General features: G+C 37.5%; 1 protein-coding gene and 1 pseudogene across 1 annotated transcript in view; both read right to left on the reverse strand.

Moving 5' to 3' along the window:
- Positions 1–3,956: 3,956 nt before the first annotated feature.
- Positions 3,957–23,422, reverse strand: part of DNAL1 (dynein axonemal light chain 1) — a 33,869-nt gene continuing 14,403 nt past the window's right edge. The window contains exons 5-8 of the mRNA XM_028099734.2: positions 19,410–19,465; positions 9,727–9,853; positions 8,274–8,414; positions 3,957–4,324 (exon numbers count right to left, since the gene is read on the reverse strand). Of these exons, the coding sequence (XP_027955535.1) occupies positions 4,284–4,324; positions 8,274–8,414; positions 9,727–9,853; positions 19,410–19,465 (365 nt within the window). The 3' untranslated portion in view covers positions 3,957–4,283. The remainder of the gene's footprint in view (positions 4,325–8,273; positions 8,415–9,726; positions 9,854–19,409; positions 19,466–23,422) is intronic.
- LOC114208746 (U4 spliceosomal RNA) lies at positions 16,551–16,681 on the reverse strand (annotated as a pseudogene).

Raw genomic sequence — 23,422 nt, forward strand, 5'->3', positions numbered from 1 at the left:
CAACAGACAACTACTGCACAGGTGCGCTTACAACGAGCACGGATGAAGTTGGGTTCTCTAATATCCACATGCAGGCTAGGTACTTACCTACCTGCCCTTTGGGAGTACTTTCCACCAACATCCAGTTCATAACTTTAAAGTGCAAATCTACTGCAAAATAGTTTACTCTCCCCCACCCCCTTGTTAAACTTGCTGGAGCACAATTTGGTTGGCTGGTTCCCCTCCACTTTAGCCCAATATGGGAAATTAACTAGAATCCAGTTATGACTTCTCTAAGTGGCAAGAGAAAGTTTTTCTTCATTTAGTAAAAAGTAAGACTCAGTCTCATTTTTTCTTTCAGTCTTCTTCCTTTGTACTCACTACTTTATAAAAAGGCAGGAATGGAGATTTAGATGTGGGATTTCTAAAAGTTCAGTGATTTTTTTTAAACACACCCTTTTTTTTATTGCACCTATTTTATGGTTTTACAAAAACAAAACAACAACCTCATGCTACAGTGAAGGTAAAGGAATACGGTCAAGTTAGCTGTGTCAGAAGCACCAACTCCACTACACTGAATCTTGTTTTATATTTAATTATTCACAGACACATTAAGCAGCCTAAATAAAGAAAATGTGTGCCAAAGGAATTAATTTCAGTTAAAGGATAACTTTCAGTTCAGCAGTTAGTTTTTTCCCTTTATCAATACTTACAATGTAAGGTCTTCACAAACTGACAGACTGCAGTTAGAGAGACACTAACTACTCATATGATCAATATTTTGACACACCCCCCCACACACACCAATTTTTAAAAGTTAATGATTAAATCCAACCTTTCTAGACCCTACACTTTTCCCATTTAGTCCTAAGAAAAACCCAGGTGGAAGGTTCTGGGTCAGAGAGATGATGATCTTCAATTCCACTTACACATCACCAATTCTGAGAATAAGTCAACAGTTAAAATTCATTTCTTATTCCTTGTTACTCTACTTCAGACCACTAGCAAAAGGTATAAGAAGCATCTATTCAAGCCAAAATTTTTTTCCTCACAAGAACCACATTTAAGTATCTTATAACTGTACCAAGTTAGTGACCAATTATCATGATCAGACATTCCTCTGATCACATTGAAAATTGGTGTCTACACCAGCTAACTTTCATATATGATTACCGAATTTTGCCAAATTTTATACAATATTTTTCTGTATTTAATGACTGCTATAGTCTGGAAAATCCTATGCATTATTGGACAATGAATGAACATTTAAAGAATGAACACTTAAAGAATGGTCCATTTTCTAAAAGCACACTCAAAAAGTTCAACTTTAGAGATAAAGAAAAATCTATCATAAAGTTGAATTCTGTTATAGTAAGAGAGAGGTAGGTTAATAATCACTGTCCTAAGATAAGCAATAATGCTAAGAAATAAAAGTTGAGACCCTGCTGAAAAATGTAAGTTGAACCTTCTAGCCCTGAGTTTCTAATGTTATATGAAAAGTTATTAAAATGACCATTACAAAAAAGCAAAACACCAAGGACCATTTTCCTTCCATCCATGATTATTAAATACATCGCCTTCTCTCATACAACTCTCAGTGGCATATAGGACTACAGAGTGAAAATAAATGCACCCTGGACAAAAGGAATGTTAGTATAAAGCACTGGTTCTTAACCAGGGGCGGATTTGTTCCTACCTCTCTGCCAGAGGGGACAGATGGTAATGTCTGAAGACATTTTTGGTTGTCACAACTAAGCAGGGGGTTCTACTGGCATCTAGTGAAGCCAGAGATGGTGCTAAACATCCTGTAATACACAGGACAATATCATCCAACCCAAAATGTTATCAGTGCCAAGACTGAGAAACTCTGGTTTAAAGGAACAAAATCGTACGAACAGAGAACACAAAAACCTTTCAAGGTCTGACCCAGGTAATACACCCATAAGCTTAGAGTTAGGGAACACAGAAAAGTTGAATTCCTTTGTAGACTAAAATCAAGTTACCTGTGAAAAATTAAAATGCTGAACTGATTCTAGAGCTCTACTATCATTATGAGAATAGAGGAAATTTAAATGAGCCACCAAAATGGCATAATGCTTTAAACCAGGAGCACAGAGAGAATCCATCTAATCCATAAACCAAAGGCATTTAATATCAGCTAAATTTGCAAAAGTAAAGGATGATTTAAGGAATGACTGGAGAGAATGTTCTGAACTTACTCATACACCCTATCTTCCATTTTCTAATGGCATGGATTCTGGCTTTAATTCCATGAAAAGGATGCATAGAAGTCATTCAAATATTTGTTGAGTGAAACTAAGTATGAATTTTGTGTGAAATGAACAAAGAAAAGCACCTTAACATTTCTCTGAGAACTATCAGTGATTAAAAGACATTAAGAAACAAGGAGAAGCAGAGAAAATTAGTTTCTATATTATAGAATTCAGAAAACCACACACCAACACCGTAAGCCATTTTACAGATTCAATATGAAGTCATCCCTTCCTATTACATTCACTTCCAGAGTAACTTTTGAAAATATATCCATACATAGTAAAATGGCTTCAAGCTTGCCTACTGGATGAAGTGCAAACTACAAGTGACGAAGATCATCTTCCCTCCTAGTTTGAGGGACTTAAACATCACCACGGGGAATACTCATTGTCTACAGTTCACAAAAGAAATACCCATAGGCTTTGAATGTATAAGCCAGAGTAAAGATTTCTTCCTATGAGATTATAAGGAAGAACTAAAAGGAAGATAATAAAGTGTTGGACTAATTTTTCCTCTTGCTGTTTGTATTTAGAATTGATTGTCAAAGCAGTGGTCCCTTTAGATCAGAGTGACTCAGAAATCACGTAATTCCTACTTAAATGATAGCTGAAGTTTTCTGAAACCCAGGACTATGCGATCACTTTAAAAAAATGACTCTCCCCTCTTTGATTTTACACAAGTAAATGGGGAAATAAGAATCAGTCTCTGGTTGAGGGACTTTAGGCACAATTTGGCAGAGCGCCTCTGACTTCTTTTCTGCAATCTGTCAATGATTCAGTCATGACCTGCTATGCACTTCATCTGGTTACTGACTACTATACCTTGTACTTTCCAAAAAGATTTTTTTTCCTTACAAATTCTAAGCTCTGTATCCAACTATTGCTTTGCAGTTTTGAGGTTAAGTCACCTACCACACTTCATAGAGAAGGCAATCCTCAAAAATACTGCCATTTGCCTGGGATCCCATAATGAAATATCTCTTCTCTTTTCCCTCCACAATCACTTACATAATTCATTTTAAGAGCTAACTTAGAAATGTTCTAAAAATATATTTTGAGATTCTAAATTTAATCTATTGAAAGGTATCAGATGCAGTCTTTTAAGTTCTATATTCTTATTTATAGCAATCACTTCTCCCAACATGAGGGTCAACAGAACAAAGTTATTAGAGATATATGTTTACATATATCTTACATATATGTTTACATATATTTCCTTATTAACATATAAGGGACTATAAACCAAAAAGTGTGCCTAAGATCAGGTCCACGTGAGTAACATGACCAGAGTAGTGGTCAAAGGAATGATCGTGACAGTCATTTTAACCACTGACCCAGATCACAGCATGTGACTCAAGTGGCCAGGTATACAAACACAACCTAAATTCCAGTTGACAAAGCACACATTTTTGGAAAAACAAATAAGTACATATAACATGGGCTGTAAGGCCTCCAAGATATTAATTTTTCCTTTTTTCACCATAGCTTTTCCAACTGGACTTTGGGAGTCTTGGTTCTAGGACTGCTCTGTATTTCTTCTAAGAGGAACTCTTCCTGTCACCGTGCTGCCTTCTGAACCAAAGGCATGACACATTTGTGCTTCTGAATCATAAGGACATGGACCTTCAGGAAAGATGGTCTACAGATTCAAAAGTTAAGTATATATATTTAAATGCCTGGTCTGAAAAAAAAAAAACCCTAAACAAACTGAATAAAGAACCATATTTGTTGTTAAAAATGACTGGTCTATAAAAGTTTCGGTAGATGGGGCCACGTAGTACATAACTGGGACTGAAGACAAAAAACTGAAAATTCGAGTTTCTAAAAAAAGTACTAGAATGTATGAAGTTGGTGTTACTGTTTTGGGGGGAGAAACACTCAATAGGTTTAAAAAAAGATAGGAATGAGAGATTTGTTTTATCTTAAGAATCTTTTGACCCACAGAGGATCTTTAAAATAGACAATTATACAAAACTTATCTACTGTTCTTATGACATTTAAATAAGTTAACACAAAGCAGGAAACGTGGTGTTAGTTATCTTCTTCCTCATCCTCTTTAATTACTGGGGTACCTAAAATGAAAAAGAAAATATTTCTGGTCATTCTCAACAGATTGCTAAAATTCTAAATGAAAATATTTTCCTGTTAACCTGAGAAGCTATGAGATGCTACGAAGTGTGCCATAATAAAAATAATCTTATAAAGTAATCTCTTTAACTTCAAATGATCCAAAAAGCCTCTCAGGGAAATTCTCAAATGGATTAATATAAGTACTTATGAATATTTGGCTCCCCAAATGCAGAGTTGCAAATAAAATGCCTACAGGTGCCAGGCAGAAAAATAAAGCCCTATACCCAGTAAAAACTTTGTATGTTAAACACAAAGAAATATTCTTCATTTTTCACAATAAAATATGCAATCCCAGTGTTGCCAGAAATCTGAATTTTTATATTACTCTCCCAAATATTAAGCAATAGGGACGAATTTGGGAAAAAATAAAAAGAACCAAAGCACAAAAAACAAAACACATCTGCAGGCTGTCACTGGGCCAAAGGCCACCCATTTCTGAGCACTGGCATTTGAAGCCTGCCCACAATTTGACCCCAATCCACCGTTCTGTCTTAACTCCTCAGCCAGTCACTTTCTGCACCAGCTAAACTGATCAATTCACTGTCTCCCAAACTCACCTTGCACACTCTTACCTCTGGACCCTTGTTCAACAGAGTTCCTCCATTTTGGAATGTCCTCCCACACCAACTCTCCTTCCATCTAAACCCCACCCTTAATAAGGAACCAACTCTAGTGCCTCTTCCTCTGTGATCCTTCCTTAATGAACATTTATGTTCTTTATGGTAGCGAGCAGAGTTTCATCTCTCTGTACTCCCCACAGCATCTTTTCACAGGGGGAGAGTGAATGTGTTATTAGAGTATAACATACAAAGTACACAAATTATGTAAGTGTATGGATCGATAAATAAACACAAAGTGAACACATCTGGTAACCAGCACCAGACTAGGTAGAGAACATTATTAGAACCCCCAAAACTTCCTCAGGCCCCCTTCTAGTCACTATCCCCCCACAAAAGGCATATTCTATCCTGATGTCTAACACCATAGGTTATTTTGCCTGTTTTTGAAATTGATATGAACAAGATGGTATAACATACACTCTGTGTCTGGCTTCTGTTGCTCAACATTATGTTTGCATGATCCATCTATATTGTGTGAAATTTGTAATTCACTCATTCTCATTGCTGTTTAATATTACATTATATGAATATGTCATAATTTGTTCTATTGTTGATGGGCATTTGGGTTGTTTCCAATTCATAGCTATTAAGATAGTGCTGCTATGAACATTCTCATACACGTCATTTGGTAAACATATATATCCTTTTCTTTTGGGTATATAGCTAGGAGAAAAAGTGCTGAGTCATAATGGATATGTGTGTAGAGCTTTTACAGATAATGCCAGTTTTCTAAAGTGGTTATACCAAGTTACATTACCATTTGGCAAGGTCTGAGAGTTCTAGTTCTCCACATCCCACTAATATTTGGCATTATCTTTTTCATTTTAGCTTTTTAAGATTCCCTAGTTTCGCTTATAAGCAACAGAAGAGGAGCAAAAGTAGGCAAGTTAGCAGCTGCAGCTGTCTCTGTTCTGGTCTATCCTATAGACCAAGCTGGTCATCGTAGGGGCTGTTCAGATTGCCCTGAGGTCAGTACTTGGTGGCTTGGTCTACTCAGGGTCTACTTGTGGGGTTCTGTTCCATGCTTAAGGGAAGAGTTTTACTTCCTGTATGCAATCCTGAAAGAAGACAAATGACTTCAAATGGTTTCTAGAATCCAACCAAAGGTGAACATAAAAAAGCTGAAGTCCAAGACTCTAATGTCCCTTCCCCCTTTTTTCTACTTTATTTTTTAATTGAGAAATATTCATTCATACAAATACAATATAAATAATTTAAGGAGTAATAAAGCCAATGATTGTATACCCACTACCAGTTTAGGAAATAGAATATTACCAGCATCTTAGAAACCTGTTTGCCTCTTCCCAATTATTCCTGTACCTCTCCACAAGAGATAATCTACTGTCATTTTACCCCTATGCAACCAGAAAAAAAGAAAAGAACATTCTGCATGATTCCACTGATATAAATTCAAATTAATCTATAGAGGCAGAAAGCAATCAGTGATTGCATTGGGAGGGATGATGCAAGGACCAGGAGAGAGGGATTACAAAGAGGCACATGGATACTTTTGGGGGTGATGCATATATTTATTACCTTATTTTCCCCCAGCTTTATTGAGATATGACTGAGATAGCATTGTGTAAGTCTAAGGTATGAACATGATGATTTGATATACATATATATTATGGAATAATTACCACATGTTAGGTAATACATTCATCACCTTACATAGTTACTTCCGTGTGTGTGTGTGTGTGTGTGTGTGTGTGTGTGTGGTGGTAACTTTTAAGATCCACTGTCTAAGCAACTTTCAATTTGCTGTAAGACAGTATTGTTAACTACAGTCACCATCATATATTCACTATCTTAACTGTGGCAATGGTTTCAGAGGTGTATATGTATATCAAAACACAGCAAATTATACACTTTAAATATGTGCAGTTAATTGTGTGTCAATTAAACTTCAGTCAAGCTGTTAACATTTTTTGGTATAGGAAAATAGATAGGTAAGAGCTTTTCACATCAATAATTCTCAGTTAGAGGACAGATGAGCACATATCTTCCAGGGAGGCATATTGGAATCACCTGTGAAACTTTTTCTGACTATAGAGACCTCTTCACTCTCTCCCCAGAGATTCTAAAATGTCCACTATCTTCATAGGGGTGCAGTCCCATTTAAGAACAACCACTGCAGTAAGCTGGGGTGGATAAAAGGGTTGTATGCTGAGGCTTTGAAAGAGGTAGTAAGGGAGCAATGGGGAGACAAAGAATCTAGGAAGGGTTAACGACAAGGCAGCAGGGGTGGTAAAGAGAGAAGAGAAGGGCTGAGGGACATGGAGGCCTCAACCATAGACAACTAGGTCCTTTTGTTGGGATGTGACTATCAGTATGAGGATGGTGCTGAAGACTACAGGGCAAATATGTATTTGGTACATGGGATGATGATGATCATCATCATCACATAGCTGGATATTACTTATTTTTTCTAAATATTTCCTTTCCCTCCATTCAATCAGGTAGCCTAGTCAGTTCTGGATCACTGCTTCAGGGGCAATGTGCAAAGTAGAGAAAGACCATCAGACCTACTGGATTTTGTCTTTGAAAAGCCTAAGAAGATTAGTGGAAGACAGTTTATGAGAAGATGAAGAAAAATGTGGAAAAGAAGGAGGGGGATAGTGATTCTCTTCAGATTAGAAAGGTTATTTCCCTGGGCTGGCAGAAAAGAGAGAAGTTTGTGGGTTCTGGAGCAGTTGGGATCCTGGCCTGGCCTCCTGGGAGGAGGTAAGATCCAGAGAAGTCTGGGACTATTATCATTTCCAGTTTTGAGATTACAAAAGAACAAGGCTTGGTGAAATTAATTAACTAGCAAAATGACAAAAAAGCTATTAAGTGGTAGAACTAGAACTTGAACCCAGTCAGTCAGGGATATCTACTGACATTGACACCTATCTTAAATATTGGTTAACTAAAATTAGAGGGTGGGGGTAGAGAGAAAACTACAATTTTGATCCAGTTGTGAAAAAGCGACTGCTTACCATTTATGTCTAATTATTCTGCAAAATAATACCTTTGTGACTTGAGAACAAGCCTGGCTTTATTAAAAATTTTTGGTCGAGGGATGATCTTATACCAGTCTAAGTATCCTAGGAGGTTTTCATCTCACCCTGGCTCAAACCCAGACTCTAAGATTTCCTATGGAATGAAATGGCTTTGGAGATTAGAGACAACCTATTTCTTTCTTAGTTTTGCTCCTTTTCATGATTCCATGTCACAAATTCAATCCTTATGCCTCGAAAGCATTGCCCCAAGCTAGCCCAGAGTCACTCACCATCCAGCTTTTTCAGTTTGGGGACTCTCTTGGTCGCCTCTTCAATCCAGTTCCCGTCAGCAGAATGTTTCTCCTCCAGGGGATTGCCTACAAACACCAGGTCTTCCAGGCACGGCAATTCTGCCAGCTTCACAAATTCAGCTACAAGTACAAAGAATACATTCTATATTAAAATGGAAAGTTCTCCTGTTATGATTTTGGGGGTTGAACTCCAGTATCACTAGCCCTCAGTTTGTGACTATTCAGAACAATTTGTTGTTTAAGATTTTGAAGAAAGTAAGGGAAATTATACCATATGAAGTCATTCTCTGAAGACATTATGGAAAGGGAAGGAAAAAGAAGGCATACCTCTTCTACCTTTATGCTAGCCTAAGGACAGGATAAGAAAAGGAGATGAGGTTCAGAATCACAAAGAACAACATATCACTCTCCAGCGAGGGGTCTTCTCTATGCTGTATTGCATCAGTATGGGTTAAATCAAACTGCTTTTGTCTCCACCCATTCCCTTATCTCCAAATTCTTTATTTAAAAAAAGATTTATTTATTTGAGAGAGAGAGTTAGCAGGGGTAGGGGGCACAGGGAGAGGGAGACACAGAATCTCAAGCGACTCTACACTGAGCACGGAGCCTGATGTGGGGCTCAATCCCATGACCCCGAGATCATGACCTGAGCTGAAATCAAGAGTCGGAAAGCTTAACCGGCTGAGCCACCCAGGCGCCCCTCATCTTTGAATTCTTTTTTTTTTTTTTAATATTTATTTATTTATTTTAGAGAGTGAGTGAAAGAGAGATCAGGGTGGAGGTGCAGAGGGAGAGGGAGACAGTCTTATACAGACTCCCCACTGAGCACAGAGCCTGCAGGGCTTGATCTCACAACCCTGAGTTCATGACCTGAGCTGAAACCAAGAATCCAACACTTAACTGACCAAGCCACCCATGCATCCCTCATCTTTGAATTCTCAAAGCAACGCATTCACACACCTACTGAAGAACTCATTACAGTTTATAAACTACTCTTTCCCACTAAGTTGTGAATTCCTTGAAGGCATGGACAGTGTCCTATTCAACTATGTATCTCAAGAGCCTGGCATAGCTCATAACACTTAATAGGGCTTTGGTAAATGCTGAATGAATAATGTACTACAAAAAAACGAAGTCATATAGATGGCAAAGACATATTCCATCCAAGAATTATTAAATTTAAACTGATTCCATTCAGCCTTTGGACTATAATTTTTTTCCATGATGGAGAGGACCAGGATCTATTCAATATAATCATTTTAAGTAAATATTTAAATGTAAATTTCAAGCATTCAGCTGAAAGATAGGAACTCCTATAGCTATTTCCCTGTGTGCTTAGAAAGAAATGTCCCCATTTTGCATCTTGTTCTCTGTTGGGCTATTTTCTATAAACAGGAGGTAGAAGATTAGCAAAGAGCCAGCTTCAGCTTACCCCAGTCTTTCACTAGGTTATTAGACATGTAGAGAATCTTCAATTTCTTCATTACATGGATCCCTTTCAACTTCTCAATAAAATTGTAGGAGATCCACAGTTCTTCTAATGTGTCCCCTACTGCTTCCTGAAAAAGAAAGCAATTTTGGTTTACAAGCTTATTTTCCTCTGTCCCCTTCCTTATAAACATAAAGACAATGGTCTTCAGAGAGAACTGAAACCCACCTGTCCGTTGGCAGGGGGGCTGAGGCTATGTGGGAGTTTTTTCTCATTAAGAAGGCAAGTACAACATTTTCTTCCTCTCTTTAAACTGATCTGAACTAAGAATAGCTACTGAAATCACCAAAAGGGGAAATAATAGCACTATTTTATCATTTTTATTGAATTGTACAGATTTCAAATTATTTCCCTGTATTATATGATTTGATCCTTATAACATTTAAGATAGGCAAAGCAGGTTATTTGATTTCTATTATAGAGATTAAGGCATTTTCTAAGATCACAATGCTATCAAATAATAGAGGTAGGTCTAAATTTAAGGGTTTTTGTTTCAATATTTACTACAGAAACTTTCAAACACAAAAAGTTGAAAGAATCTTATAGCAAATATCTATGTATCTACTACCCAGATTCTACCATTAACATTTTACTATTCTTTTCCTATCACATATCTGTCCATCTATCCATCCACTATCTATCCATCAATTCCTCTTATTTTTTTGATGTATAAAATTCAGTTTAAAACCCACAGTATTTCCATTATGGTATAAAGATCATACTGGCTCTTAAATGCTAGATATAATCAATGGTGGTACAAAGACTCTTCCTTCTTTTATAGACATAAGACAAAATGTAATGATTATTTTCTTTATAAAAAAGAAATGAGGGGGGCGCCTGGGTGGCTCAGTCGGTTAAGCGTCTGCCTTCGGCTCAGGTCATGATCCCAGGGTCCTGGGATTGAGCCCCATGTCGGGCTGCTTGGCGGAGAGCCTGCTTCTCCCTCTCCCTCTAACTGCTTCTCTGCCTACTTGTGCTCTCTATCTCTCTGTCAAATAAATAAATAAAATAAAATAAAAAAGAAACAAGGGGCACCTGGGTGGCTCAGTCAGTTAAGCGCCCGACTCCTGATTTCGGCTCAGGTCATGATCTCCGGGTTGAGAGATCAAGTCACGCATCAGGTTCAACGCTGGGCATGAAGCCTGCTTGGGATTCTTTCTCTCCCTCCCCCTTTGCCTGCCCCCCCCGCAAAAAAGTTCTAGGCAGGAACAATTACATGCTCAATTTCCTCTTATCCCAAAAGAATTAACCTACATCCACAAGGTAACGTCTAGAATGTGGGGCCTAGGTCTATGTCCTGGTAACTTTCCCTTCAAAGACCGCAGAGAAAATAAATGTACCCTGGATAAAGATCCCTAATGGATTTTCCATACTGGTGGAACCAGGGGGAAGCTGAAGGGAGTGGCCTGAATTAGTCTGAGTGCCATCCCAACTCCCACAATTCATCATAGTTTCAACTTTGAGTTGAGAAGAAACACAATTCAAAGTAAAACAAAAAAAAAAGTTTAAATCAGTCTATCCTGGCACTCATATATCAGAACTTTGTGATTTAACCAAACCCCCTCATCTAGTAGTATTCTGATATCTTCTCCCAAAGGACCTAATTAATATACCCTACCTTTCAGAAGAGGGGAATCAGTCTTCAAACAATTTAAGCTGTTTTGCATACATTTTCATCTTAATGTATCTCTAATCATCTCATGTTTCCAATTTAGAAAGTATGAGGTAGCAGGAAACATACTGACTAAATATGGATTAGAAGATTTAGGCTCAATTCTGGGTTCTGCTGCTTAGTTTTGTTTTACGTGTGCATCTGAGGGCTCTCAGTCAATTTCACATAGCCAATTTGATCAATTCTCCAAAGAACCAATTTGCTGAATTTACTCGTTCACTGATTTACTGAAAAACTGTTCACTTATAAATTATAGCAATTCATTTTATTTTTTTAAGATTTTATTTATTTACTTGACAGAGAAAGACACAGCGAGAGAAGGAACACAAGCAGGGGGACTGGGAGAGAGAGAAGCAGGCCTCCCGTGGAGCAGGGAGCCGGATGTGGGGCTCGATCCCGGGACCCTGGGATCATGACCCGAGCCGAAGGCAGACACTTAACGACTGAGCCACCCAGGTGCCCCAGCAATTTGTTTTAGATAGGATAAGATATGATATAAATTCCTTTAGACAGGATAACTTTTGAAGATTTCTGTGATGTTTTATTCATTCGAGTACTAATTTAGTTTCAGTTTAGTTTTCAGCCGTTTGGATGTAACTGTTTTGCCATTACCAAATTGCGGTGCACTTGGGGACTTTGCTTGGCAATATGACTTTGTGGAATGAGAATTTCTTATGTATACTGACTTACTAATGTATAGATTTTGGATGCCCAGAGCATAGTTTTTTCAATACATTTTCAGTCTATTCCACTGTCTATTGTACTTCTGTAAATGTAAGGATTTACTAACCAGCTCAATTAGATTACTATTTTTATGTGTTCTAATCATTTGAGAAGTGATTAGTGTCTAAATTATAAAACTGAATTCTACAAAGATGGACTGACAAAAACAACAGTTGAGATGAAACAGCTGTATATTAAGACTAAATTAAACCTTAAAGAAAAATTTTAGAGGTGTTGAAACCATTCCAAGCAACACAATTTTCTATGTATTTGTTAAGTAGGTAATAATGATAAGATTTTGGTGAAGCAATCTGGTGACTATCAACTAGTAAACCTGGCTAAGTTTGTGTAAATTAGTTCAGTGGAATCTGTCATTAAATACACTGACTCTGGAGAACTGGACATGGAGTAGACAGGTATTTAGCAAACTGGTCTGCTCCTGCATGCGAACAAATCATTCCTCCTAGTTTCTTACTCTGTAAAATGAGGAGGTTGGCATATTGAGATACCATTTCACACTCATTAGATGGCTACTATCAAGCAAATGGAAAATAACAAGTGTTGACAAGTATATGAAGAAACTGGAACCCTTGTGCACTACTGGTGGGAATGTAAAATGGTACAGCTACTACAGAACAGTTTGGTGGTTCCTCCAAAAATTAAAAAATATGATCCAGCATTCCCACTTTTTTTTAGATTTTATTTATTTATTTGCCAGAAAGAGAGCACAAACAGGGGGAGTGGCAGGCAGAGGGAGAAGCAGGCTCCCCGCTAAGCAAGGAACCCAATGCGGGACTCAATCCCAGGACCCTGGGATCATGACCTGAGCGGAAGGCAGCTATTTAATGAACTGAGCCACCCAGGCATCCTGGCACTCCCAATTCTGAGCATACACCCAAAAGAATCAGAAGCAGAGTTTTGAAGAGATATTTGGATACCAATGCTCACAGCAGCATTATTTACAATAGTCAAAAGGTGGAAACATCCATTGGTGGATGAATGAATAAACAAAACAAAATATGGTATATACATACAATAGAATATTATTCATCCTTAAAATGGAAAGAAATTCTGATACATGCTACAACATAAATGAACCTTGAGGACATTATGCTAAGTGAAATAAGCCAGTCACATGAAGACAAATACTGTATGATTCCATTTACATGAGGTATGTATAGTAGTCACATTCATAGAGACATAAAGTAGAATGGGGGTTTTAGAACTGAGGGGAGGGGACAAGGAAATTATTATTCAATGGGTACAGAGGTGCAGGTTTGCCAGCTGCAAAGAGTTCCAGAGATGGATAGCATTGATGGTTGCACAATAATACAAATATACTTAATACCATTGAACTGTACACTTAAAAATGGTTACCATGGTAAATTTTATGTTATGTGTATTTTGCCACAATAAAAAAAAGGAAAAGAAATGAGGAGGTTGGAAAAGAAGTTCTCTAAGATCCCTTTCAGCTATTAAAGTTTATGATTCTTTGAGGTCAACAAACCACTATGTATTGAAAACGAAAAAAAATAAGCGTCTGTTCCGTAAATAGTATTACATTGGAAGTTATAGGAATGGGAAGGGCTTAATGAAGTGCTGTAAAACCTCCATTTTGGACCACATAAAATGATGATTATTATTATTGTTTGTTTTTTATATAAAGTAATGAATTCAGATAACATAATGTTGCTTAGAATTCTTTAGGAAGATCTGGGGGGCACCTGGGTGGCTCAGTCGTTAAACGTCTGCTTTCGGCTCAGGTCATGATCCCAGGATCCTGGGATCGAGCCCCACATCGGGCTCCCTGCTCTGCAGGAGGCCTGCTTCTCCCTCTCCCACTCCCCCTGCTGGTGTTCCCTCTCTGGCTGTGTCTCTTTGTCAAAGAAATAAATAAAATCTTATAAAAAAAAAAGAGGGGCACCTGAGTGGCTGAGTCATTAAGTGTCTGCCTTCGGCTCAGGTCGTGATCCTGGGGTCCTGGGATTGAGGCCCGCTTCAGGCTCCCTGCTCAGCCGGGAGTCTGCTTCTCCCTCTCCCACTCCCCCTGCTTGTGTCCCCCCCCCCTCTGTGTGTCAAATAAATAAATAAAATCTTAAAAAAAAAAAGAAGTCTTTAAGAAGATCTGATTCATAAACAGTTAAGAACTGTTTGTAGGCAATTGATTATAAATATACAAAACAAATAGCTTTTATATTATAAACAGGAAGTGAAGAGAGAAATTACCTCATTCATCGTAGCAACAAAAAATATAAATTACCTGGGAATACATTTTTGTAAGACATGTACAGGCCTTATAGGAATTAAAACTAAAATTCTACTAAAAGACATAAAAAAAATCTGAATAAATCTGCCTATGAGGAAAGTCTCATTATTATAAAGATATCAATTTTCTCCAAATCAATCTATAAATTCAATGTAATTCTAAGACTTCCAAAGGGAATTTATTTTTGTGAACTTGATAAACTGATTTTCAAGTTTCTCTCAAAGAGTAAATGTCTTAAGAAAACCCAACAAACATTTTGAACAAAGAAAGAGGACTTATCCAAATAGGTATCAAAACATATTATAAAGCTAAAGAAAATTAAAGCAGCATGATATCGGAGCTGGAATATATAAGTAAAACAACAAATAGAAAGAAACTTGGCCATCCAGGAACCCACCCATGCATACACAGAGTTTAGGAGGTGGCATTTACAGTGGGAAAAGGAGATTTTTCAATATACAGTTAACCATTTGAAGGGAAAAAAATAAGGTTTGATACCTGCCTAATGCAACATATAAAAATAAACTCCAGGGGACGCCGGGGTGGCTCAGTTGGTTAAGCGACTGCCTTCGGCTCAGGTCATGGTCCTGGAGTCCCGGGATTGAGTCCAGGGTCGGGCTCCCCGCTCGGCGGGGAGTCTGCTTCTCCCTCTGATCCTCCCCCCTCTCATGCTCTCTCTCTCATTCTCTCAAATAAATAAATAAATAAAATCTTTAAAAAAAATAAACTCCAGATGGATTAAAGATATAAACTTTAAAAATTTACACTTAAAAAAACTACAGAAGTACTAGAAGAAAATATAAGACTATTTTTACAATCTAGAAGTAAAGACCTTCTATATAAGATACAAAACATAGAAGTCATAAAGTTTGACAAATAAATTTGACAAAATTTTTTTTTAAAGATTTTATTTATTTATTTGACAGAGAGAGAGAGCAAGCGCAGGAATACAAGCAGGGGGAGTGGGAGAAGGAGAAGCAGGCTCCCCACGGAGAAGGGAGCCTGATGCAGGGCTCGATCCCAGGACCCCGGAATCATGACCTGAGCCGAAGGCAGACACTTAACGACTGAGCCACCCAGGTGCCCCAAATTTGACAAATTTTAAAATTCCATTTGGCAACTACAAATAAAGTAAAAAGACAAGGGACAAACTAAGAGAAAATACATTTAATAATTCTGAAAACTGGATTCCCTGGTGGGCTCAGTCAGAGGGGCATGTGGTTCTTGATCTCAGGGTTGTGAGTTCGAGCCCCTTGGTTGGGTGTAGGGAGTACTTAAAAATAAAATCTTAAAAAAAAATCTGAAAATTGTATTAAATTGAAGTGTGGAATCTGCAATCAGATTGCCTAGATTTGACCATCGTGGCCAAGTCCTCCACCCCTTCCCTCTTCTTCCCTCCTACCCTCTACTGCTCTTCCATCATTTTCTTTTTTATCTATTCATCCATAGAGGTACACTTGGGTTGCTTCCATCTTTTGGTCACCGTGAATAATGCTGCTATAAACATGGGTAAACAAATATTTTCCTTGTATTTTAGGGGGAATCATCTGTTTGTTTCTTTTTTGAGTAAAGAGTAACATACAAGATAACAACAAACAAACAAACAAAAACCCCACACAGTACAAACAAGCATAAAAAGAAAAGTGTTTCGCACCCCACACCTCTTCCTTTCTGCAGAGGCAACAGCTTTTACCAGAAATATGTGTGTGTGTGTGTGTGTGTGTGTGTGTGTGTGTGTGTGTGTGTATAACATATTTGGTCCAACATCTTTGTTCATGTATGTGAGTATGAAGAACTCCTAGATACAGAATAGCTGGGACAAGGTAAATACATATTGAAGACTGTGATAGCTACTACAAACTGCCAGTCTCAGCAACAGTGTTTAAGAGTGCTTGTTCACTATACTTGGGCACTTTACATAACTACCTGAGACCAAGTGTGTTTATCCTGAAATGAGGATTTTTTTTAAATCTTAAGATGAGGACATTATCTACTTGTGAATTGCAAAGGAGACAATGCATATAGTCTGCTACATAGTTAATAAATGTTAACAACAGTTATAGTAATAATATTCTCAACAATGGATATTAGAAATATTGAGAGTGCTTAGAATTCAATAAGAAAAAAATAAAGCCAATAGAAAAATGGGTAAAAACTATAGTTGGTCAATTTCCAATTAGCAATAATCGCGCCTCGGATAAACCTCATTGGCTATGATACTGCCACTGTGCAAAGCTTAGTTGGTCAATTTCCAAAAGAGGAAACATACATAACAAATATATAGGAAGACGTTCAAAGTCACAACTAACTAGAGAATACAGATTAAAACAACACAATATTCCATTTTTGCCTATCATATTGGCAAATATTAAAAAATGGATAATACTCATGGATATTAAGGGTGGAGGGGATAATCCTCACCCATATACCATTGATGGAAGTAGAAACTGGCATTAGCATTGTAAGAGCAATTTGAGGTACCTATCAAAAATTTAAATGCACACAAATATTCTCAGCATTTCTACTTTTAGCAATCTAGCCTATATAAACATTCAAATAACTGTTGAAGGATAGATGTGTGAAGATGTTCACTGCAGCATGATTTGTAATAGCAAAAAAAGAGACACCCCTTCCTCAAGAAAATAATCTAAACACTCAGCAGTATTGGAATAAATACATTGTTATATACTGAAACTGTGTAAAAACTATAATGCTATTAAAAAATAATGCATGGGGGGCGCCTGGGTGGCTGTCAGTTAAGCATCCACCTTGGGCTTAGGTCATGATCCCAGGATCTTGGGATCGAGCCCTGCATCAGGCTCTCTTAGCAGGGAGCCTGCTTCTCCCTCTGCCTGACACTCCTCCTGCTTGTGCTCTCTCCCTCTCTCTCTGACAAATAAATAAATAAAATCCTTAAAAAATAATAATAATGCATTTGAGGGGTGCCATGGTGACTTAGTCTGTTAAGCACCTGCTTCAGCTCAGGTCATGGTCCCGGTCCTGGGATTGAGCCCCATGTCAGGCTCCCTGCTCAGCGGGGAGTCTGCTACTCCCTCTGCCCCTAACCCCACTTGTGTGAGATCTCTCTCCGTCTCTCTCTCTCTCAAATAAATAAATACAATCTTTAAAGAAAAGAATAATGCATTGGGGTGCCTGGGTGGCTCAGTTGGTTAAACATCCCATTCTTGATTTTGGTTCAGGTCATGATCTTGGGGTTGTGAGATCGAGCCCTGCACTGGGCTCCACACTCGGCGAGAAGTCTGCTTCTTTCCCTCTTCCTCTACCTCTGCCCCTCCTCCAGCACATGCTCTCTCTAAAATAAATAAAATAAATCTTTAAAAAAAATATACTATATCTTTATATTTTGACATGGAAGGATATCCCTGATACACTGTTGAATGAAAAAGCAGAAAAAATATGCCCTGTATATTATCAGTACAAACATACATAACATATATATATACACACACATACACATGCACACACACACACAGATATCTATAGGTAAAAAGAGGAAAGACTTTCACAGTGTATTTCATATATTTATGAATTGCTTGATCTTTTTTTATAATTAACATATATTACTCTTAGAATTAAAAATTTAACCTAATAATTTTTGTAATTAGGAATATATTGAGTCACTCAGTAAATATTTACAGAGTGCCTCCTACATGTATCAAGCACTAATATAGACGCTGATGAACAAAACTAATGTACTCATTAGGATTCGTGTGTGTGTGTGTGTGTGTGTGTGTGTGTGTGTGTGTGTGTGTGTGACATGACAGAAAGAGAGAGAACAAATGAAAATTTCAGATAATAATAAGAAAGATGAAAAAAATTTTAAGTAGTGAGAGTTATTGCCTAGAGGGCTACTTTGGATATAGGGTGCTGGGACACTTTTGTGGAGGTGACATCTAAGCTGAAGTGTGATGGCCAATAAGGTAGAAATCCAAAGTAACAGAGTTGTTAAGGCAGAAGAAATAGCAAGTACAGAGTCTTCAGGTGGGAACAGACTCGGTGTGTTCAAGGAAGAGAAAGACCAGTGGAGATTACCAACTAGGAAGAAGAGTAATATGGATTGAGATCTGAAAGGAAGGCAAGAGGCCAGATCATCCATACAAATGGGCTTGTCAGTTTCAGGACATTTACATTTGTTGTCCCACCTCAGTCTGGACCACCAGTCCCTTGGTCAGCTCTGTAGCTTACATCCTCACTTCTCATCCATCTCTGCTCTTGTATATGCCTTATTTTTCTTCATTGCCTTCATCACCACCTGTATTATACAATCTATTGTATATGTAGCATACAAATATTTTCTAGTCTGCCTCCCTCTACTGTAATGGAAGTTCTAGGAGAGCAAGGACTTCATTTCATATTCTTCTGTATCTCTAATGCCTAGAACAGCACCTGGCTTAAAGTAGGCATTCAGGAAACATACTAAATGAATTTGTTAAATGAATAAATAACATGAAAAAAATGATCTTTAAATATTAAGTAAAAAAAAAAGAGATGCAAAACAATATGTATAGTATGATTTCATTTTCTACATACCCATCAAAGAAAAGAAAAAAAGGCAAGAAAGATGACAATCAAAATGTTAGCAATATTTATGAGGTGCCTGGGGGGTGTAGTCAGTTAAGCATCCAACTCTCAGTTTTGGCTCAGGTTGTGATCTCAGGGCTGGGATCGAGCCCCACCTCAGGCTCTGTGCTCAGCACAGAGACTGTCTGTGACTCTCTCCCCCTCTCACTCTGCCCCTCCCCCTGCACACACTCTCTCTCTCTCTCTCTCTCTCAAATAAATAAATCTTAAAAAAATAGTTACCAATATTTAAACTGTAAGTGATCTATAGGTACCTTTTACAGTTGCTTTTCTACTTTGTAAAGTTTCTGAAATGGACAAATATTACTTGTATATTAAGGGAAAAAAGTACATGCTTTTTTAAAGAAATAAATAACAACCTACCAGTCCATTTAAGTTCTTTATGTTGTTTCTTCCTAAAGACAATATCCTCAAGTTTTCTGCAGTGGAAAAAAAACAATTTTTTGTTTACGAGAATCATATTATAACTGTTGTAAATCCAGTATAATAAAGTATTAATACATTTTATATAATAAATATACTTATATGGTGAGTAAGAAAGGCTGTATTAATTAAAAGTGGTATTCAAGTCAATTCAATTCAAGAAACTGACTTACTTATCATCTAAGGCAAACACTACAACTATAATTTCACATCATGACAATATTAAATTTACAAATGGTTAGCTATTTTGAATGCATGGTTTTAAATTGCTGGCTAGTAAAAATATTTCAGGGATAAGATAAGAGGAAAGAAGATTTGAACTTTAAATTTGGAAGCATATATATTTCAAATCTACTACAGTATAAGGACTCACACTAGAAAATAGGAACATATTTATGTATAGTCCACCTCACTCCACAAAGGATTAAAAGTGAAATCAAATTAATTAGTATTTAAAAAATCTTTTGCTTTCAGTCTTTTAAAGAATTAGATTGTGATTTGCTTTAAAAATGCTTATTTGTATTTTTTAAAAGGATGGTTCTATTTGTGTATCTATAGGCTATTTCTAGAAGAAAAAAAGAAAATAGAAAGAGTAGTTGCTTTATGGTCAGAGGAAAACTTAGTTTCCATTGTAACCTTTTTTGAACTGTTTGCATAAAACCGTGTGCATGTATAATTTTTCAAACTTAAAAAAAGATTTCTAGAAAAATAAAGGAAACTTCATTTCTGTTCTAAAAAATTGTTGATTACTTATGCATAAGTTATACACTTAGTTTTCACAATGTAACCTTCGGTAACTATGTTGTCCAATATGATAGTTACTAGCCACATGAGGCTATTTAATTTAAATTAATTAAAATTAAATACAATTTAAAATTCAGTTTCTCAGTCATACTAGCCACATTTCAAAAGCTTAACAGCTGTATGTGGCTAGTGGTAACTATACTGGGATGGTGCAGACAGCTCTATTGGATTGCACTGTTTTACAAAATCCATAATTCAGTGGTTAAGAACACAAATTCACTTAACTGAGTTCCAATCCCAGCTCTCTAGGGAAGCACCAAACTTCTTTGAATCACAGTTTCATCACATATAAAATGAGGAAATATAATATCTACCTTATAACGATATCAGGATTGGGGTGCCTGGGTGGCTCAGTCAGTTGGGACTCTTAGTTTCAGCTCAGGTCATGGTCTCAGGTTCAAGAGATGGAGCCCTGTGTTGGGCTCTGTGCTCAGCACAGAGTCAGCTTGAGATTCTTTCCCCTCCCCCTCTGCCCCTCCCCTCCACCCCCACTCACGCTCTCTCCCAGATAAATAAAATAAATAAATAAAATCATTATAAAAAGAAGAATATCAGGATTAAATGAGATAATTTTCTAAAACATTCAGCATAATGCTTAATCCATGGTAAGTACACAATAAATGATGTCTGTGTCTATGTATGTGTTTGTGTGTGCATGTGTGTATCAGGCATACAGGGTTACATAAACTTTGTTTTAATTTATTTAATTTAATGAATTATTTTAAATTCTGTTATGAGAAACATTTAACTTTCAGGACAAAGTATTTTAAGAGTGACCTAATTCATGCAAAATGCTTTAATTGTTGAAAGAAGACCCCGTTATGGACTGAACTGTGTCCCCCTACCCTAAAATTCATAGTTGTAGTCCTAGCACCCAGAATAGGACTGTATGTGAACACAGGATTTTAAAGAGGTAATTAAGGTAAAATGAGACCATTTTAGGTAAAATTCAATATGACTGGTGCCTTTAGAAGAAGAGGAGATTAGGACACAGAAACAGAGGAAAGACCATTAAAGACCAAGGGAGGGGCGCCTGGGTGGCTCAGTTGGTTAAGCGACTGCCTTCAGCTCAGGTCCTGATCCTGGAGTCCCCGGATCGAGTCCTGCATCGGGCTCCCTGCTCAGTAGGGAGTCTGCTTCTCCCTCTGACCCTCTTCCCTCTCGTGCTCTCTCTCATTCTCTCTCTCTCAAATAAATAAACAAAATCTTTAAAAAAAAAAAAAAAGACCAAGGGAAAAGATGGTCATCCCTAAGCCAAGGAGAGAGGCCTCAGAAGAACTCAATCCTGCCAAAACCTTGGTCTTGGACTTCTCGCCTCCACAATTACCAGAAAATAAATTTCTATTGTTTAAGCCACCTAGTCTGTGGAATTGATTATGGCAGCCCTAGCAAACTAATACATCCCATATAGCTATAAATGTGTGAAAATTAAATATTTAAGAAAAATCACATAATCAATTATTTTTTAAAGCTTCTTGATATGGAAAGATTGGCATTTTATTTTTTCTATAAAAAAAGCTTATTCAAAAAGTTATTTGGAGCACCTGGGTGGCTCAGTCAGTTGTGTCTGCCTTCTGCTCAAGTCATGATCCCAGAGTCCCAGGATAGAGCCCCTGGGCAGGCTCCCTGCTCAATGAGGAGTCTGCTTCTCCCACTCCCTCTGCCCCTCCCCCCCTCATATTCCCTCTCTTGCTCACTCTGTCTCTCTCAAATAAATAAAATCTTAAAAAAAAAGTTATTCACGTAATTATTGAGCATCTACTATATGGTAGGAACAGCTATAATCACTTGTGATGTAACAATGAATAATACAGATAAAAATTCCTGACATTGAGCTAATAATTTGCCAGATGATAAACAAAATAAATATTTTAGATACTGACAAGTGTGAAGGAGAAAAAAAGCAGGTAAAAAGAATGAAATGTCAGGGGGCTGGGAGCAGTTGACATTCTGGATAGAGGGTGACTTCTAAGACTTAAAGGAAGTGAGGCAGCTAGCCATGAGGATCTGTGGAGGAAGAACATTTACAGGCAGAGGAACTTCAAGGACAAAGGCTTTGAGGCAGGACCACATCAGAAGTGTTCACAAAACACAAAAAGCTGGCTGAGAGAATGGGAGGAGAGTAATAGGAGATGAAATTAGAAAGATAATGGGTCTTGGGGATGTGTGAGAAAGGAGTTAAGATATTACCAGGGAATTTGGCCTAAGCAAAGAGAAGAATGGAACTGTTGCTATCTGAGAAAGACATACAAAAAGTTGGTTTGGCTGGGGCTGGAGAAGGATATCAGTACTTAGATTTGGACATGTTAATTATGAGATGTGTATTAGACATCCAATGGAAATATCAGGCAACTGACCAAGAATCTGGAGTTCAGAGGACATGCCTGTGTTAGAGGTACAAATGTGAGAACCATCAGCATATAGACGGTAAAGCCATGACCTGGACAAAATAATCCAGGGAGCAGGTGAAAATAGAAAAGAGAACAGATCCAAGAACTGGGTCCTGGGGTACTCTAACACTTAAAAGTCGGGGAAGACTGGGAAGGAGAAGTCTAAGAAATCAGGAGGGTACAGCATCCCAGAAATCAAATATTGAAATTGCTTCAAAGAGGAACAAAATCATCCATGTCAAAATATGCTGCTAAATCAACTAAGATGAGGATTGAGAAACAACCTCAGGAACTGGAGATAACAAATATACACAACTCTTCCAAAGATAATATCGAACTTAATATGTAAAACTCCTTTTTTTAAAAAAATACAACTCCTTTTAAAAAAAAATACACATGAAAATGGTGACGGAAGGCTAAAAAGATCTTACTTATTACTGTGTAAGGAAAGAAATTATGATATCAAAGTTAATGACAATGAGAATAATATTCTTAGAAAGAAAACTCTGGGAGCTCCTAGGTGGCTCAGTCAGTTAAGCATCTGACTGTTGGTTTTGTCATGATCTCGGGGTCATGGGATCGAGCCCCGAGTGGGCTCAGTGCAGAGTCTGCTTGGGATTGTCTCTCTCCCTCTCCATCTGCCCCTCCCCTGGCTTGTGCGCTCGCACATGCACTCTCTCTAATAAATAAATAAAATCTTAAAAACAAAAAAAAAGAAAACTCTGTTATTAGTATTGAAGGTCAACTGAAGAGCAGAAA

Source organism: Eumetopias jubatus, unplaced genomic scaffold (assembly GCF_037043125.1).
Source record: "Eumetopias jubatus isolate StellerSeaLion01/CBP00866 unplaced genomic scaffold, mEumJub1_p1.0 scaffold_7, whole genome shotgun sequence".
Lineage (NCBI taxonomy): Eukaryota > Metazoa > Chordata > Mammalia > Carnivora > Otariidae > Eumetopias > Eumetopias jubatus.